The sequence below is a fragment of the Cervus elaphus genome, chromosome 23, assembly GCF_910594005.1.
Source record: "Cervus elaphus chromosome 23, mCerEla1.1, whole genome shotgun sequence".
Taxonomy (NCBI): Eukaryota; Metazoa; Chordata; class Mammalia; order Artiodactyla; family Cervidae; genus Cervus; species Cervus elaphus.
In genome coordinates, this window is record NC_057837.1 from 33,378,126 (window position 1) to 33,398,643 (window position 20,518).

The window sequence follows — 20,518 nt, forward strand, 5'->3', positions numbered from 1 at the left end:
CCAGCAGTTAAGAATCCACATGAGTTCAATCCCTGGTCAGGGAACTAAGATCCCACATGTTGCAGGGCAACTAAGCCCACATGCCTCAACTAGAGACCCAGCATATCCAAAAATAAAAACAAACGAAAAACCATAGTGAAAAAGAACTACTATCCTTTCTTTGGAGGGCCTGGTGATGAGGCTGATCCTTGGCTAGTACCCTGGAACTCAGAATCAGGGGAGTTCCCACTCTTAACTGATTCAGTTCAGTTCAGTTGCTCAGTCATGTCCGACTCTTTGCGACCCCATGGACTGAAGCACGCCAGGCCTCCCTGTCCATCACCAAGGGTAGCTCAATGTGCCTACATTATCTGTAACAATTTGTAAACAAATAATATGGTTTATAGGGGACACTGACTTTCCTTCTGGGAGGCTAGAATTTGGGTACCTACCAGGCATGAGGTGCCCACACAACCAGCCCTAAATGAAAACCCTGGATGCCTGTCTCTAAGGAGCTTTCCTGGGTGGTGACATCCCACGTATGCATTGTCATCCTTGTTGCCCGAGGAGTTAAGTGCACACTGCATGACTCCACTGGAAAAAGACTCTGCAATTTGCAAATGGTTTTCCCTAGACTTCATTCCAGGCACCTTTTATTTTGTTGATTTTGCTTCAGATTCTTTCACTGTAATAAACCATGGTCACAAGTATGACTACATGTGGAATCCTCTGAGTCCTCCAAGAGAATCACTGAGCTGGGGAGTGGTCTTTGGGAATCTTTCAACACAAGTACTAACTGTATAAAAACATAAGATCATATATATATGCAAGTGTCAAGGTGCAAGTCAGCATTGCTGAAGTTTTAGTGAGGAAATATAAAAGTTGATGTAGGGCCATAAAAAATTCCTAAAAGCTTGATTTTTATTAAAATGTTTTTAAACAAAAGAGTGAAGCAATAGCATTAAATAAAGGTGATTTTCCAAGAATACAGTAATAAAGACTGGAGAAAAATAGTAAGAAGGTGCTTAGAATAAGAGAAAACTAATTAAAACAGCTAAAAATGAGATGCTGACAAATTAAAGACCCATTAAAGAGAGGGTCAAGATTATGAGAATGACCCACTAAACAGCATATAAAAAAATACACTTATCTACTTGGCATGTATTTAAATGCATATATTAGCAATCCTACACTAAAAGGAAGATAATATAATTTTGAGATATCACACACTCATGATATCTCATTTGCATACATATAATCTGATATCTCATTTGCATAATATAATATTGAGACATCACATGATCATGATATCTCATTTGCATGTCAACCAAATGTTTCTTTTCAGCAAGATTGCTATTTGTATTGAACCAGCAGTCTTTGAGCAATTACTTGACTAGTCCATTGTATTCACCCTATTATTTCATACATACAAACAGTAATTGAAAACCAAAGTGCTGACGCTAGTGACAAGGCAACTATGAGAGACGGAAATGGAACGGCTGGAAGAGAAGGGCAAACTCAATCTCATTTGTATCTCAAGATATTTCTGCTACTGAATTATACACTCAATTACTAGGGAAAGTTAATTTTCTGACCTGCTAAAAATAGATTTTTATCAAAAAGGAAAGAATACCATCAGACAATATAGAGAGATTCTTAAAAATTACAAATTGAATATTGGCCTAAAAAATTCTACTGATTTAAACACAGTCTTTAAAAAATGATGGTTGGGGTACACTGTTTAAAATACTCTTGTATGGATGCAGAAAACAAACTTATGGCTAATGGGGGAGAGGGATAAATCAGGAGAGTGGGACTGTCATATACGCACTATTAGAAGTAAAAGAGATAACTATTAATAATAAAGACCTACTCTGTAGCACAGGGAACTCTACCTCATACTCTGTAATGATCTAAATGAGAAAAGAATCTAAAAAAAGAGTGAATATATGTATAACTGATTCACTTTCCAGTATAGCAGAAACTAACACAACATTGTCAATCAACTATACAACAATAAACATTTTAAAAAGATACTCTTATATGGGGGGATAAATTAGGAGTTTGGGATTAATATGCACACACTAATATATACAATATAGATAATCAACAAGGACCTATTGTATAGCACAGGAAACTAAATCAAATATTTTGTAAAAACCCTCGAGGGAAAAAAATCTGAGAAGGAATATACAACTGAAGCACTCTGCTGAACACCTGAAACTAACATCACATCGTAAGTCAACTCTATTTCAATTAAAAAAATGAAAAATACTTTGGATCAAGAGAAGACTGGCATTCAATTTTCTCTTTTAAGTTTTTCAATAAAGTTGACATTGATACCATCAACTTCAGTATTACCCCCTTACTTTGATCTAATTACCATTGGTAAAACCTTCCTAACTTTAAAATATAGTTGATCAAGACTTTCCTGGCAGTCCAGTGCTTAGGACTTCGCCTTCCAAAGCAGGGGGTGCAAGTCTGATCCCTGGTTGGGGAGCTAAGATCCCACATGCCTTGGGGCTGAAAAATCAAAACATAAAAAAAAAAAAAGAAGCAACACTGAAATAAATTCAAAAACTTAAAAAAGTATTAAATATATACATATATTTGCTCAGTAAATTAAATATCATGTTAAATAAAATGAAGGAACCTGAATTTTATGGTGAGATTTACTTTTTGAATTGTTTACTCTCTTTAAATAGTTTAATGTACATTTTGATATCCTAAATAGCTGTGAAATGTTGAGCTTCTAGTAAAAAAGATTTGTCAACGAGTAAAAGTACACATATATTCCTTTTTCTAAAGCCCACAAAAATGGGGGAAGAAAAATCTGAAAGAAAATTCCATTTGCAAGAAATCTAAGCAGCAGCTAAGATGCAAGTGATGAAGAGTAATTAGCTGACACAGTGAAATCTGGATCAAATCCAATTCCTCAATAGGGTATGACTGTTTCTGAAAAGAAAAGGCTCTTGGAAACCCAAACAATTATTCATTACTCAGAAACAGGACCAAAGGGTCAGGCAGAAAAAAGGAAGGTCTGGGCATGTCATGTCAGTCCCATTCCCTATGGATAAAACCAAAGGAGGAACTGGACTGGCAGAAGTGGCACAAGCAGACAATCCATGTTTTCTCTAACAAACCTGGATAAACTCTCTAGAAGTAGTGAAGGGAAGAGCAGCAAAGTGCAATCAATGCTGTGACTCCTCCCCTGAGTTCACTAAGCATAACCAAAAATTAAAGCCCCCAACAAGACAGCCATGAGCTAGACCCCCTCACAGCAAAGCCTTAGTCTTCATCAGCTCAGCTCACCAGAACTAGAGACGAGCCACTAGAAAAGATCTGGTGAAAGTGTTTTCAAAAAACACACCTGATGAGTTATCCAGGTACACATTTGACCCAAAGTGCAGACTAGGTGACTCTATGTAAATGTTTTCATTCAAGTATTCATTCAACCTGGGACAGATGCGTAGGTAGAGATGGCCCTCTCTCACCCTCAGGTTCTGCATCTGTGGATTCAACTAGCCATAGACAGAAAAAAAAAAAATTCAGTTCCAGAAAGTTGCAGAAGGCAAAACTTGAATTTGCTGTTCACATAGTATTAGGTATTGCAAGTAATCTAGAAATGATTCAAAGTATGCTAAGGATGTGCATGAGTTATATGCAAATACTATACCATTTTATATAAAAGACTTGAGCAACTGTGGATATTGGTATTTTGTGGGGGGGTGTCCAATCTCCCATGAACACCAAGGGACGTGTGTAACATTAAACAAAGCTATAATAAACCAAAGACAGAACAAAATGTACAGACCAAAAAAGAGCAAAATCTCAAATAACCTCTCTGTAGTTTCAAAGAAAATGGGTGTGTGTGTTAGTCACTCAGTCATGTCCAATTCTTCACGACCCTGTGGACTATAGCCCACCTGGCTCCTTGGTCCATGGGATTCTCCAGGCAAGAATACTGGAGTAGGTTGCCAATCCCTTCTCCAGGGGCTCTTCCCAACCCAGGGATCAAACCCAGGTCTCCTGCATTGCAGGCAGATTCTTTACCGTCTGAGTCACCAGGGAAGCCCTCAAAGAAACTAAAAAGAACATTTAAAAAGAGAGAACAACAACAAAATAATAAAGAGGGGAAAAAAGCAAACTAGCTTAGCTCAGCAAGTAAAGGATGGTAAATCTCCTGAAATCAAAGAGCTAACATAACAGACTTGAGACAGCTATTCTGAAAGAAGCCTGCTTAGAAGGTGGCCCTTGGCTGGCATTTGAAAACTTGACTGGGAAACAGTTCCCAGCACTGATATAAAACCAGCTCTAGTAACAGTCAACTACTGTTTGTACAAGCAGTGTGGTCATTCTTAACACCTGCTTTCCTTTCGGGAGTCTGGAATTTGGCACATGCCAGGCAGAGCGCGCCTGCCAACTGAAACCTTGGGTGATGCAGCTCTAATGGCTGCCCTCGCAGACAACAATTTTACTCACATCAAAACGGACTGCTGAAAGAATGAAGCCCATCCTGGTTAACTCCATGGGGAGCAACTTTCTGGAAGCTCATGCCTGGTTTCCTTCTGACTCTACCCCATACACGTTTTCCCTTTGCTGACATGGCTTTTGTACCCCTTTCATGCCATAAATCCTTGCCAAAAATCCTTGACTAGATGCTGAGCTGTGGGGAGTCCTCCCAGCTCATTACTGACCCTGGGCTGTCTAGGAGAGCCCAACACAGGGAGCATCCTCACTGGAAATCCAACATACAGAGTATTAGTGTCCTCCTAACACAGAAGGCAGTGGTATGTAACGGAAAAATATTCAAAGAACTACCAGAACACTTATCATTGAAAAATTCCACTGTGTTTCAATCAAAATTAAGAGGATAACCAAAATCAAGGGATACCCCAGCCAAGTTTCTACAGTCCAATGCCTAAAAGTCTCATAGACCTCCAAGTGAAAGATCAAGATTTTGTTGCAAAAGGGAAAATACTTTTTGGCCTCAGATTTTTTTCACAGCTACATGTGAGGCCGTAAGATTGTGAAAGCAGTGTCTACACAGTTCTAAGGGAAATAACATGTGACCTGAAACGACTATATATACTTAACCAAGTTCTTGCTTACATATAAAGGCAAAAACAAAAAGACTTCCCATGTGGTTCAGTCAGTGGTTAGGAATCCACTTTGCAATGCAGGGGACACAGGTTCAATCCCTGGTCAGGAAACTAAGATTCCACATGATGTGGGACAACTAAACCTGTGAATCACAAATACTGAACCCACGCACTCTGAAACCCAGGTGCCACAGCTGGAGAGAAGCCCGCGTGACACAACTAAGACCCAATGCAGCCATAAATAAATAAATATTTAAAATAAATATAAAGGCAACAAGCAATTCTCAAGTGAGAATGTAAAGAGAGGGTACAAGAAACATCCCTGGGAGAAGAGAAGCAGGTGCTGGAGACCTGCTAAATCAGGGGTCCCCAACCTTCTTAGCACCAGGGACTGGCTTCATGGAAGATAACTCTTCCACGGACCGGGGGGTGTGGATGGTTTGGGGATGACTCAAATGCATTACTTTTATTGTGCACTTTATTCCAATTATTATTACATCAGTTCCACCTCAGATCAGCAAGCATTAGATCCAGAAGGTTGGGGACCCCTATGCTAAATGACAATATCCAATCAGTCAAGACAAAGAACTCAGAAAAAAACTACTGTTTATTGCAAAAAGCCAAGCACTGCATTCACCTGAATTGAATACAGATGTTACAAAGCTTTATAATGTTAGAAAAAAAACAAACAAACAGTAAATAAAAATTGGTTGGTGGAAGTTTTAGGGCAGCTCTAAGAATGTCTTCATTTTTCATAGTGGAAAGTCAAAAGATACCTAATAAAACTGGTGATGAGTTTAAAAGACCAAAAAAAGCTGACATGCTCCTTTCAGAAATGAAAGGTAGGTATATGAACCCACAATTCTAAAAGATTTCTCAGTGCTTTCCTGTAACTCACCGTCTGTGTTACACAGTTCACTAATGTTTTAATGAATAGCTTACTCACTACAAAGAATAGGCTGAAAGGATTATTATGAAGCCAGTAAGAAGAATGAAATAGAGTTACATAGATTATGGAAAACTATGGGCATCATGGAATGACGTCCAGTGTATTCCAAAATGAATCGCAGATCTCAGAAGACCTGTGACTGATCAACTATAGTAACTAGTTGGTTTAAAACTAAATAGGAATGAGAGAAATCAGAACAGTGGTTTCCTAGTATGGGGGGCAGAATGCAGAGAATTTTCTGGTGATGAAAATGGTGTCTATCTTGATGGGGGTGAGTCCTCAATCAGTTCAGTATCAGTTCAGTCGTTCAGTTGCATCCAACCTTTTGCAACCCCCATCCCCCCCATGAACCGCAGCACACCAGGCCTCCCTGTCCATCACCAACTCCCAGAGTTCACCCAAACCTACGTCCGTTGAGTCAGTGATGCCATCCAACCATCTCATCCTCTGTCATCCCCTTCTCCTCCTGCCCTCAATCTTTCCCAGCATCAGGGTCTTTTCAAATGAGTCAACTCTTCACATCAGGTGGCCAAAGTATTGGAGTTTCAGCTTCAGCACCAGTCCTTCCAATGAACACTCAGGACTGATCTCCTTTAGGATGGACTGATTGGATCTCCTTGCAGTCCAAGGGACTCTCAAGAGTCTTCTCCAACACCTGACTATATAGTTGTATGAATTTAGTAAAACTCAGCACACTTAAGTAAGACTCCTCCATTCACTAATGCAATGCTCCTCTTAACAAAAATATACAATGAATTTACAAACTCAATTTTTTTAACTGCAAAAGTAATACGTGTTTACAGTAAAAAATAAAATAAACCAGAAATGTACAATTAGAGCCTCTTCTTCTCTAGTTTCTCCCTACCTCCGCAGAGTTAAGCACTCAGAATTAATCCCTGTTAACAGTTGGGTATATTATACCCTCCAGACTTTTTTCTGTGTATAAATAAATATACATAAATCTGTAGTATTTAATTGCAAAAGAAATGTGATTATCCTACACAGAGCATCATGCTTTGGGTATTTAATCGTAAATATTATTATTTATTTGTACATATAATTCTACCACATTTAAGTCTGTATAATATTCCACTGAATGGATGAGCCAAAAACCATCGCTCTACTGTTGACCACTAAATTATCAATACTTTAAAGCTTTAACAAAATGAACATTTTTGTGTTTATTACTACTCTTAGGGGTATTAAAATTTTTTTATCACAATTAGGGATTTTAAAATGCTCTTTGGGAACAGAATTCCCATTATAATATGAAAGCCTATTTTTTTTTTTTTCCTTTTTTAAACACATGCCTTCCAAACACAGTATTTCTTCTATTTAGCTGTGCTTAGTCACTCAGTCATGTCTGACTCTTTGCGACCCCATGGACTGTAGCCTGCCAGGCTCCTATGTCCATGGAGATTCTCCAGGCAAGAATACTGGAGTGGGTTGCCATTCCCTTCTCCAGGGAATCTCCCCAACCCAGGGATCAAACCCAGGTCTCCTGTACTGCAGGTGATTCTTTACCATCTGAGCCACCAGGGAAGCCCAAGAATACTGGAATGGGTAGCCTACCCCTTTCTCCAGGGAATCTTCTCGACCCGGGGATAGAACTGGGGTCTACCGCATTGCAGGAGGATTCTTTACCAGCTGAGCTACCATGATAACCGGTTCTACTCAGAGAATATAGTAATTTAACATCATCATGAATTAATAAAATTTTACAAATATATCAATTATGAAAATAGGAAACACTGCTTTGTATTTGCTTTGTATTTCTGTTGTAGCTCAAAAAAAGTTTTAATTTAGCAGTGGAATCTCTTATGATATACAAGTAAACAAATGTCTTACAGAATGAAAAAAAATCAATCACCACTAAATGGAACTAATAAGCATTCCTCTCAAGATAGCTGAGTCCATTCCCAGTGTTTCTTTGTAGTATTTTCCATGACAGACAATGTAGTCAACATTTATCAAGTCTGTGAATTCCTATCTAAATAAAGTTGCTAATAGAGAAATTTAGTACTATCACCAAACAGCAAAAAAAGAACCTGAGACAAATTTTTATTTATAAGTATATAATTTTAAAATGAAATAGTTACAAACCTAGGTCCAATAACAGGAATAAGTAAGACATCCTGAAGGTCTGGATGCTGAAGAATAGGAAAACTTAATCCATTAAACTGCTGTTGAAAATAAACACAAAGGATTACAAAGCAATCAACATACTGGGTAAATTTCAAATCACAGAGCTTTTCAGTGTCATTACCTAACAGAGCATAAAGTTTGATTTAGGATTATTTTCATTTTTTTCCATGGGATACTACCAAAAAAAAAAAAATCAAAGACTTCAAAACAACATTTTCTCTATAATTTGATTCTCAAGTTTCTTGACTTCTTTACAAGTAAAAGGCTCAATTTTGTTTAGTGTTTGATTTTGTAAACACAAACCATGTTGACCTTAAGTGACCTACTTTGAAAACACATATCCAATATAGAGTTGCATGAATAGGACATTAAAGACTGAGAGTTCTAAATCCTGTGTATTATATATTATCAACACTGAATGCCATGTCAGTTTTTTGTTTGTCTGTTTTTGGTTGCACCATGGCACGTGAGATTTTAGTTCCCCTACCAGGGATTGAACCCGTGCCCCCTGCAGTGGAAGCACTGTCTTAACCACTGGACCACTAGGGAAGTCCTGCCACGCCAGTTTTGATTATGCTTCCTGGCAAAGGCTGAGGATATTCAGTATCCTCCACCATACTTGGCATTCAGACTAGAAATACGTGCAGGGCCAGCAGTGTAGGTGCCAAGGCCAACTCCCACTCTCATAGGTATGGAGAAGGAAATGGCAACCCACTCCAGTATTCTTGCCTGGAGAATCCTGTGACCAGAGGAGCCTGGTGGGCTGCTGTCCATAGGGTCGCACAGAGTCAGACACGACTCAAGTGACTTAGCATGCATGCATGCATGCATGGGAGAAGAAAGTGGCAACCCACTTCGGTATTCTTGCCTAGAGAATCCCAGGGACAGAGGAGCCTGGTGGGCTGCCGTCTACAGGGTCGCGCAGAGTCAGACACGACTGAAGCGACTTAGCAGCAGTCTCATGGGAGCCAACTGTGTGCATCTCTTGCCAAGTCAAAGTCATGCTGGCAGCTTGACACTGACCAGAGTCAGTTTCAAAAATCAGCAAACACTACAAACCAGCATTATTTTTCCCAGAAAGGGGGTTGTTTGGTATGTACCAGCACACCATGGCTGCAGACAGCAGACAACTGGGCATTCCCCATAAAAGAGGGGAATGGAGAGCAAGGACTCTGTGTCTATCAGAGGGCCACACACAAATACTGGAAAACAAGTCTCTGCTGTGTACGCTACTGATTAGACTCATACACCTTCACATATTGCACCAAAGCAGTAACAATAATAGATACTAGTGCTGCACTGTAGTATCAATACACTAGCTATTGAAAACCCAAAATCAATCTATTTCTAAGTCGAAATGGAAAGAGAACAAAAATTCTTCAGATTTTAGAAATCAGACTATTTTATCTCTACCAAGTCAACAGCTCTTCTGAGTTCTACTTCCTCTGAGCAAACGGAATTTCAAACTAACCATACCCAACAGCATAGTAAGACATGTTAAGGGTGAACTCCTCATTCAAACAAACCTCTCTGCTTTTCCCCCTCTCCCCCTCATGTTCTCTCATTGTCTGATACCCTAGCAGGACTCCCCAACCTCCGGGATGATCTGAGGTGGAGCTGATGAAATAATAATAGAAATAAAATGCATAATAAATGCAATGCGCTTGAATCATTCCAAAACCATCTCCCTCCCTTGGTCCATGGAAAAACTCTCTTCAGCTGGGAGAATGGAAAAACCAGTCCCTGGTGCCAAAAAGGTTGGGGATCGCTGCCTTACAGTATCCAGACTATGATCCTTCCAAGGAGAAGATAATGGATTTTGTCATTTGTTTTTGTTTTGCTTCAGAAGCACTACCTCTCCACACTACAGAGATATTCTACACAGTGATCAACCCTGCTCGAGCCAAGATTTTCCTTCTCTCCTTTTCTATGAAATATTAATACAGAAATAAAACTTTCATAAAACCACATATGCCTAACTTTCATAAAAATATCACGTACTTTTTTTTAACCAAACATACCACAGGCTTCTTTTTCTGTTAGTTTCTACCCTGTGCCCTTTTTAAAACAGCCTTATTGAGGTTTACTTTACATACCATAAAATATATCCATATTAAATGCACAATTCAATGATTTTTTTAGTAAACTTACAGAATTGTGCAACTGTCACTAGAATTCAGTTTTAGGTCCTATCCATCACCAAAGATTCTTCATGCCCATCTGCAGTCAATCCCTGTTCCAGCCACAATCCCAGGCAACCACTAACCTACTTCTTTCTCTAGAATCTGCCTTTTTTAGACATTTCATACAAATAGGATCACACAGTACAGAGGGTCTTATGTCTGGCTTCTTGCACTCACTGTAGTGTCTTTGAGGTTCACCCACGCGGTAGCATGTATTAGTTCATCACTTTCATTGCTGAGTTCCGTTCCATGGTGTGAACTTAACCACATTTTGTTTTTCTATTCACCAGTCAATGGACATTTGGACAGTCGCCCCATTTTGGTTATTACAAACAATGCGGCTAATATAATAATATTCATGTCCAAGTCTCTGCATGGACATATGTTTCCACTTCTCTTGGACAGATATGAGTCAAATTTCTGGGTTGTACAGTAAGTTTATGTTTAGCTTTTTAAGAGACCACAAACTTTTCCAAAGATGCCAAACCACTTGACGTTCCCAGCAGTGGAGACAGGTTCCAGCTTCTCCACATCCTCGCTAGTCAAATGAAATTTTAAATGATGAAATTTCAATATGTGACCCAGAGAAATCTAGAGACAAAGCACCCACTTGTATATCATTCAGGATATGCCTTTGGCATACAGGTGAGCTTTGGGACATGGAAAAAGAACATTCGTGATCTAAAACCTCCTTTGAGTCCCCTTTCTTGGCGGCAAGAGGCAACACGCAAACCACCAGGTTCTTACCTACTGCCCACAACCCCTTTCTCAGTCTCACCTCAACCTTTACAGAAGGGGACTCAAAGCCTGGAATGATTTCACCTGCCTTGTCTTAGACACAACACCTGAGATTTCTTTCTATCAGACTGGGATCCTAGGTTATCTAAGCTCTAGGAATAATTTTCTAGAAAAGAAAACAACCTGGATCTGCCTGAGTTATGGACAGAACAGCTTCCTTTATACAAGCTGAAAACCTATACACATGGCTATATAAAAGTAATAATCTGAGCTGCTTAGAGGAACTGTTCACATTGTATGCCTAATACAGTCAATAAAATTATCACTCATTAAAATTCAGAATAACCTTTCTCCAAGTTTTACATAATTATCGTACTAAGTTCTGGTCTCATACAGAAACTGTAACTGATTCTTCTTACATCATGGTCATCTCCTCACAACTTGAAGTTTATAGAACTGTTCTTAAAGACAGTATGATAAACAATTCACAGATGTGGTGATATTAAAAACAAAAAACAAATGAATCAAACAAGAAGGTCCCAATGTATAGCACAGGGAACTATATTCAACATCCCGTGATACACTGTAACAAAAGAATATGAAAAAGATTATGTGTGTGGGGGTGTGTGTGTGTGTGTATATATATATGTATGTGTATATATATATATATAATATACATGTGTATATACATATACATATGTGTATATGTATATACATATGTATATACGTATATATATATGTATAATAACTGAGTCACTTTGCTGCCCAGCACAGACAACACTGTAAATCAACTATACTTCAATAAAATAAAAAGAATCAATACCAGTGAAGATGCTCTGAAAATTTCTGAACGTTATATCCAGAGTAAACTGACAACACAGCCTATGATATACAAATGGGAGTCTTAACTATGCTTCTCTCTTTCCTTCTCATTTAGGTACTTAGGTGGAAATAGGCCTGCTGACACCCATCTGTGGTTATTTGTTAGAAGAGATGTAATAATAACTACAAAACGGAATAACTAAAACTACCCCCCTTCAGGTACCTTGTCTCCCTCCATCTTACATTTCCTGGGGGGCAAATTTCAGTGCACAGTGTATGAAACACAAAATGCACAGCTTTGGGGTTTTCTTTCTGATATTTTTTTTAAGTAATTTTCAAAGGTTCTTTTTCACTTACACTTACTGTAAAATATTAACCATACTGTGTTATACCGTACATCCTTGAGCATCTCTTACACCTAATACCTAACTTACCTCTCCCACCCCTACAGAGCCTGCCCCCGCTGGTAACGACTCATTTGTTCTATCTGTGACTCTGCTGCTTTTCTGTTATATTCACTAATTCGCTGTATTTTTTTGGACTCCACATGTAAGTGATATCATGTAGTATTTGCCTTTCTCTGACTTATTCCACTTACAAAATGTACAGGTTTTGAAAGCAATTAAGACAATATAAACAAAAAAATTCAAATATTATTTTTCTATTTGAAACTTTAACAATTTGGGTTAGAACAGACCTCTTATGCATTTTAAAATCCATTTTCACTTAGAGAAAATGAGTATATACAAAAACTATTTTATTGGTTGAACCAAAAAAAAAAAATCTGCATTATCTTATTTTTAAATACATTCTTTATACTATTTAATTTCCCTTTATTAAATTATATTTAATTATCAAAGAAACTATCATTTGCAGAGATGTGGATGGACCTAGAGACCGTCATATAGAGTGAAATAAGTCAGAAGCAGGAAAATACCATGTAATTACGCATAAATGTGGAATCTAGAAAAATGGTACAGATGAAACTATTTGCAAACCAGAAACAAGAGACAGACGTAGGGAACAAATGCATGGACACCAAGGGGGAAAGTGGGAGGAACTGGGAGACTGGGATAGACATGTATACATTATTGATATGATTCATAAAACAGACAACTAATCAGAACCTACGGTACAGCACAGGGAAGTCTACCCAACGCTCTTTGAGGACCTAAACGGGAAGGAATCCAAGGACGAGGGGCTACATGTATAAGCATGGCCGATTCACTCTGCTGTACAGAAGAGACAGACAACACTGTAAGGCGACTGTACTCCAATAAAAATAAATTAGTTATATTAAAATGAAAAATACAATCCTACAGGTAATCAGTAGGCACCTCCTGACCTCTGGGCTCACTTCAGCTATACGATCTGCCCTCGTGATCGTTATAAGCTGCTTACGACAACAGCACAAACTTTTTGGGTTAGAACAGACCTCTTACGCATTTTAACGATGAAGATGATGAGACAACAGGGGCCCGGGGGGATTGAATAACCTATCCAGTTACTAAATAAATTCAGAATCAGAAGCATTATGTTCAAGTTCTAGCATTAGCACACACTATGTAACCTTGAACAATATCCGTGATCCTCAATTTCCTTATCTGTAAACTTGTAACGTATATCGTCCACATGATGTTAGAAGCAACATGACATAGGTTGGAGAAATCTCCTTCTGTACATAATGACAAAAATTTGCACCAACCTTCTGAAGCTCATCAAATAACAGATTTTTCACATGTTGTACTGAGGCCAGATGCGTGTTTACCCTGACCGTGGTGAATGACGGAGGGTGAGACAAGTTATGTAACAGCGTTTCAAACCTCCTTTCTGCTTCTTGTTTACCTAAAGCAGACAGAATCTGAAAAGAAGGAAAGAACAAGTTACTGTTTCATTTTCATAATACAAATTAAAAATATTAAGATATATGCATATACATTTTGTTCCAACTGATGAAACATCATTCCACAACATTCTGCTCCATTTCACTTTTCTGTTTCCATGTTGATAACACTAAGGTTATGGTGATTTTTCACAGGGTTATGCTAATAAACACCTAATGAAACACCTGATGAAAAGGGATTAGAAAATCACCACCTCTACCTCAAAGCATTATTAACATTTTGAACATAACTGCTACATTTATTCACACAAATTCAGGATTTCATTCTACTTATTTATAAAAATATTAACTGTTACATCACTTCTGTAGAACTAGTTCCCTGCTAACCTCATATCCTAGAGCAAATTGGCTAGTAACCTTTTAAAACACCAGTATTTGAAGACTACGTAACACCTGATACTGTCACCCAACAATCTCTCACAACATCAGTTTTTTTTAATACGGTAGTACTACATGTTAGGATTCCCAGGTGGCGTAGTGGTAAAGAACTCGTCTGCCAATGCAATAGACACAGGAGATGTAGGTTTCATCCCTGGGTTGGGAAGATCCCCTGCAGAAGGAAATGTTAACCCATTCCAATATTCTTGCCTGGAGAACCCCATGGACAGAGGAGCCTGGCGGGCTACAGTCCATGGAGTCACAAAAAGTCAAGACATGACTGAGCAAACATGCATATTATTATTAAAAGTAACAGACAGATACTGTCCAAAAAAAAACAGCAAGATACCTGTCAGAAATAAGAGTTATAAAGACTCAAATGACCAAGTTTCCTTGTAATCAACTGAAGCCTTCAAGACATGTATTTCACCATTTTTTGTCATCTTTGACCATCCCCTGCCTCACAGAATCTTCATAAACTACTTGCCAGCCTAATAATCCACTAGCCTAAAAATATTAGCACTTTCTCAGTGTTTATGTTTTTTTTAACCGAATATTTCACTACTTTTGATACTTTTTACACAGGGGTAGTTTTTCTTTTTGTAAAATCCTGTTAGTATGTTTGAAAAAGAACTGGTGTCAAAGACATTTGAATTTTCTTTTATAAAACAATGTTAATCATTTCAAAAATTCTGGGGGAAAAAACTGCCTCTATTTCTCTTAACACCCTACTTTAAGTTTTTTGAAATCAAGAAAATATTTCTTCAGGGACTTCCCTGGTGGTCCAACAGGTAACAGTTTGAGCTCCCAATGTAGGGGGCCTGGTTTCGATCCCTAGTCTGTAAACTAGATTCCACATGCTGCAACTAAAGACCCAAATGCTGCAGCTAAGACCCAAAGCAGCCAAATAAATAAAATATTTATGAAAAAAGGAGACTATCTTTCCATATTGTGATGCTCTTTAACATAATCTTTGGGAATAAAAACATAGAAATCTAACCTAGAAGTCATGGCTTCACCAACATCTTTGAAAATGATTGATATTTGTGCGGCTTTACTTTGAATACAACACCAAAGATTTGGAAAATACAAAGCTGCCTACAAGCAGGATGGTAAGGCGGAGAGCACGAGCCTGGCAATCAATCAACATTCACTGAGGACTTCTGTGCTCAAGGCTGCCAGCAGGACGGAGAAAGAACACTTGTTGAGGACCTACAATGCCAGGTGCTCACCCTTATGACTAATACCTTAATCCTGAAAATTTAGTGGTGTTAAATGTCCTCCAACTTCACAGATGAGGAAAGCAAGTTTAAGAGATAGAAAAAAGCACTGAGATGCAAACTAGGTGGCTTGGGGTTCCAAATCGATTCCTTTTCCCACTGTACTAACACCTAAACTCTTTCCCTTCAGATTTCAACATTAGGACCATGACAGCGATGTAGATTTGATTCAGGAACATAACTCTTTGGACCCTCAGCTCTCTCACCTGTAAAAAATGGGGATGAAATATCTACCAAAAAAATGATTGCTAAGATTACGATGTGGAGTCTCCCAGGTGGCTCAGCGGTGAAGAATCCACCTGCCAATGCAGAGCTGCAGAAGATATGGGTTCAACCCCTGGGTTGGGAAGATCCTCTGGAGTAGGAAACGGCAATCCATTTCAGTATTTTTGCCTGGAGAATCCTATGGACAGAGGAGACCGGTGGGCTACAGGCAATGAGGTCCCAAACAGTTGGGACACGACTGAGCACACACACAAGATTAAGAAGTTAAAGGTCTGCAAACCACCTAGCACAAGCAGTGGCATTTAACAAGCACTCGCTGAATGACAGTATACCTCACCTGAGCACAGAGCAGACGCTGGAAGAACACAGGTGTTTCTTCCCTACAGGACTTATAATTCTCAGAGGACATGCGTCTTTGCTTGCCCACCCCTGTAATCCCTTCAGTGCCCAACGCCTGTCGCCAGGCACACAACAGCTTTTTTCCTCCTCCCTCCTTTCCCATTCCGAAATGATAAAAAAAAAAAAAACACTCCATACATCTCTGAGCTCAGAAAGGATTCATTACATACCTGCAGAAAAACATCAGCATATTATATTAATGCATTGGGAAAGGCTAGTAATAAGAAACAACAGCTGTAAACATTTAACTGCCTTTTAGGTTTTTTTTTCCTATCCCTCTAGTGTGTAAATATTTGAATGTCTGCAAACAGCATCTAATATATTTATCTGACCTACCTCCTTATTCATAAAGCCCGCTTTAAGATAGTTTTCAACTTCAAGTCTCAAAGATATTTTAGGGAAAACAGACATTTTCCTACTGCTTGAGTTCTCCTCTCGGAGAAATGACAGAAAACGGCGGTTTTTCTCTGTTCAAATTGCAATGAACGTCTGGGCAATGAACACCACCCACGACGTGCCAGGACCATCCGATGCCAAAGAAAAGAGCGCTGCTCACGCCCAGTTAAAATGAGAAACGCGGAGGAACTTCCACGCCTTCTAGAGCTGGACCAGGTTGGAGCGGCTTCACCTCCACCGAACCTGTCCCGGGACTTCTTTAGCGACGCTCACGGACACCACTGCGAGGCAATGCCACTCACGTGGCGGGAGGGAGGAGGGGAATTGTGAGGAGTGAATCCGCTGTCAACTGCACAGAGATGTGCAAAACCAGGCTGGCATCAATTTCGAAACATGCAGCCCAGGTTGCTCAGCAGAGAGCGGGTTCCGGAATGCGTCAGTTCCGGCGACGTGACCCGCCCCTCCTTCCCCCGCCCACCAATCCGCAGCCGTATATAGCCTCACGTCACGCCTCCAGAGTGTCCCAGCTCCACCCGCGATGCTTCCAGGTTCAGCTGGACTGGGAGGGCTCTCCTCAAGAGGTTGGAGGAGGGGCTGACTCTGACCCGGAAACTGGTGGAGCGCTCTATAGACCTTGCGGAAGAGAGCTGGGTGCCAATTAGGAAGGGTTGGGTCGTACTGACCTGATTAAAAAAGGCGGGGGAGAGCCATGCAGGTAGACCTGGGTTGGATCCCGGGTGGTAAGATTCCCTGAAGAAGGAAATGGCAACCACTCCAGTAATCTTGCCTGGAGAATTCCATGGACAGAGGAGCCTGGTCGGGTATGATCCATGGAGTCCCAAAGAGTCGGACACGACTGAGCGACTAACACTTTCACTTTTTCAGTCAGTTAACCACTAGCTAACCTCCAAAGAAAGAATTAAACCAGAGTTTGCTTGAACCCTTCAGGCACCCTTTGAGTTTTATGAAATTTCCTTCCCTCTCTTAGGATTGCTGGCCTGATCTCAGTTGTAGGTAAACAGCATTATTCAATTTTTTTAAACTTGGGTTCATGGTGTTTTAATATCTTTATATCCTCAGGTGAAACTTCAAAACACACGGGCAGTTTTTACAGTTAGTTGAATAAGGAAGGCTAACAGTTCCGGGTATGGGAGTTGATTTCTCCTTTAAAGCCCATGAGACGTTTGGTGTAATCTTTGTGTTTGAGGTGAAAAAAATTCAAAGGGAGGAGGGACCTAAGGAAAGACATAGTTTCCTATCCTTAAGTAGGAAACTAGAAATAATTCTTCTGTCTGGAGACAGTGTTCTTTGAAACACACCCCGTGGTCATTAACACCGAACTATAGGGAAATTTTTTCCTAAATCTTTTTCTCTTCAAATCTTACACAGAGATGTTTTTAGAAGTATAATACACTAACAATGATTGAGAACATCAGGATAAAGACCACCACCACCTGGCTTCTAAAGCCAATACCTAGTCTTCCCACCCTGGCATATTTCTTCCATAAATTTATGGAATTCTTCTGTGGCTAAGTCATCTGAAAGTGATCAGGAAAATGTCTAGACCAGGCCTTTCCAAAAGAATTATTGCAGCCTCATGGAGTGACCACAGCACCAGTAACCTTTGTTATCAGTATCTAGGAGATAAGAGAAAGGAAGAAACAAGTTAAACTAGATTGTAAACTCTGAGAAGGTGGAGACTTTTACCTCACTGCTGCTTACTGAGTGCCTGACACATAAGAAGCACTCGAATATTGAAGGAGTAGATGAATAAATGGATGGATAGCTCTGTAAACTAGAGAAAGAAAGTGCTCATCAGCATATATTTGCTGGATTATTAGTTCACTAGTTCACACGTCAACAGTGCTGAGGACATTTAGACAGTCCTTGGCTGGACACTAGTTTTTTTTTATAGTTTACTACAAAAAATTGAATATAGTTCTCTATGTTATGCAGTAAATACTTACTGTTTATTTTATATATGGTAGTGTGCATCCCATACTACAAATGTATCCCTCCCCAATTCCTCTGGTGGCTCAGACGATAAAGAATCTGCCTGCAATGCAGGTGACCCAGATTCGATCCCTGGGTCAGGAAGATCTCCTGGAGAAGGGCATGGCAACCCACTCCAGGATTTTTGCCTGGAGAATTCCATGGACAGAGGAGCCTGGCAGGCTAGAGTCCATGGGGTCGCAAAGAGTCTGACGCAACTGAGTGACCAACACATTTCCATTTTGGTAACCATAAGTTTGTCTGTGAATCTGCTTCTGTTTTGTAAATAAGTTCATTTGTGCTATTTTTTTAGATTTCACATATGTGATATATTTGTCTTTCTGTAGGCTAGACATTACTGAAGTGACAGTTATGTTGATGAAGAGGTCTCTTGGTGCTCTAAAACTGGTCCATATTACAAATCTGGAGTTGGAATAGTAAATACATATTGTCTAAGCAAAAGAAGATCCTATAGGAATATACCCATAAAAGGGTCATTTGGGCTCTGTGTTCTATGGGGTAATATGGCCCTTACTGTGGGGAGAGCAGAAAAAAAATCTTAGATACAACTTTATGGTCTTAATCTCGGTTTGTGATGCTCTGCAGCTTCCTTTAACCACCCCCTCCCAAAAAAAAAGCTCATAAAAACCCTATTTCCCAATATTTAATTTATTAAAGAAGGCATGAGAGGATTAGGGGGGGAAGGTCTAGAGAAGGCTGGAAATCTATCGGTCTCAACTTATCTGGGTCTCCTGCATTGCAGCCAGATTCTTTACCAGTTGAGCTACCAGGGAAGTCCTATCGGGAGACTAACCTCTATAAACTCATATTAAAATGGATCCTAGACCACCCTACATGTAGAATCTGAATCCATCAAGTTTCTACAACAAAGGCTTCCCAGATGGCCCTAGGGGTAAAGAACCCACCTGCCAATGCAAGAGATGCAGGAGACTTGGGTTGGTCCTTGGGTCAGGAAGATTTCCTGGAGAAAGAAATGGCAACCCACTCCAGTATTCCTGTCTGAAAAATTCCACGGACAGAGGAGCCTGGCACGCCATGGGGTTGCAAAAAGTCAGACATGACTGAGCACACACTCACACACAGAACAAAACATAGAAATAACCAGAGTCACCTTGTAGCCAACAAGGTCAGAGTGGTACTCAAGAGAGTTTGACCCCAGGAACAGGATTCAGACCAGGCAAGGGAGGCCCCTAGTGTGCATGCCTTCAGGAGGCACTCCATCTCAGATATGAGTCCTGAGAGCATTTCCTTAGATTCGTGATGGTCCCCCTGGGCTTGCCATCATTGACAATTTCCAAAACAATAAAGTTTGACAGTATTGCCCAAGCAGCAGTACAGCTTACATCAATCACAGCCTGGATGCACTGAACAACTTAGTGGACAGAATGATTCAGCCCACTGACGTTAGCCAAACGTTTTCAGCCACTCTAGACCTGTAAGTATAATAATAATAATAATAATATTTTGGGGCATGCTAGAAGTGATCACAGTGGCAGACATAGAGGCACTGAAATAACTACCCAAAATACAAGTTGAACTATGATAAATACTGACATCAAGTTCCACATCAGTTTTACCTTTGTAGCCCCATCCTTAAGGCAGTGCCTAGCACATATCAGGCCCTATGCATGCATGTGTGCTAAGTCACTTCAGTCATGTCCGACTCTTTGCAACCCCATTGACTATACCTGCCAGGTTCCTCTGTCCATGGGATTCTCTGGGCCAGAATACTAGAGTGGGTTGTCATGCCCTCCTCCAGGGGATCTTCCCGACCCAGGGATCAAACCCCGAGTCTCTTAGGTATCCTGCATTGGCAAGAGGATTCTTTACGAACTAGCAACAAATGGGAAGCCCATTAGGCCCTAAATTGATAGGTAAGTAATTGGATGACTAAGTATAATTTATAGTTCATATCCAGCAAATATGTAGCAACATATAAAACAAATAAATATAAATATAAGCAACAAATCTTGCATTAGGTATGTAGGTATAGCAGCTAGAGAATA

General features: G+C 39.8%; 1 protein-coding gene across 2 annotated transcripts in view; it reads right to left on the reverse strand.

Annotated features, from left to right (window-relative positions):
• The window catches only part of NSUN6 (NOP2/Sun RNA methyltransferase 6), a 68,524-nt gene extending 51,604 nt beyond the window's left edge, over window positions 1–16,920 (reverse strand). The window contains exons 1-3 of one of the 2 annotated variants that reach the window (XM_043884017.1): window positions 16,440–16,920; window positions 13,624–13,779; window positions 8,134–8,213 (exon numbers count right to left, since the gene is read on the reverse strand). In XM_043884017.1, coding sequence (XP_043739952.1) covers window positions 8,134–8,213; window positions 13,624–13,779; window positions 16,440–16,514 — 311 coding nt within the window. In that variant the 5' untranslated portion in view covers window positions 16,515–16,920. Of the gene's footprint in view, window positions 1–8,133; window positions 8,214–13,623; window positions 13,780–15,685; window positions 15,883–16,439 lie in introns of both variants that reach the window. The other variant, XM_043884018.1, reaches the window with a different exon arrangement.
• Between the last annotated feature and the right edge of the window lie 3,598 nt (window positions 16,921–20,518).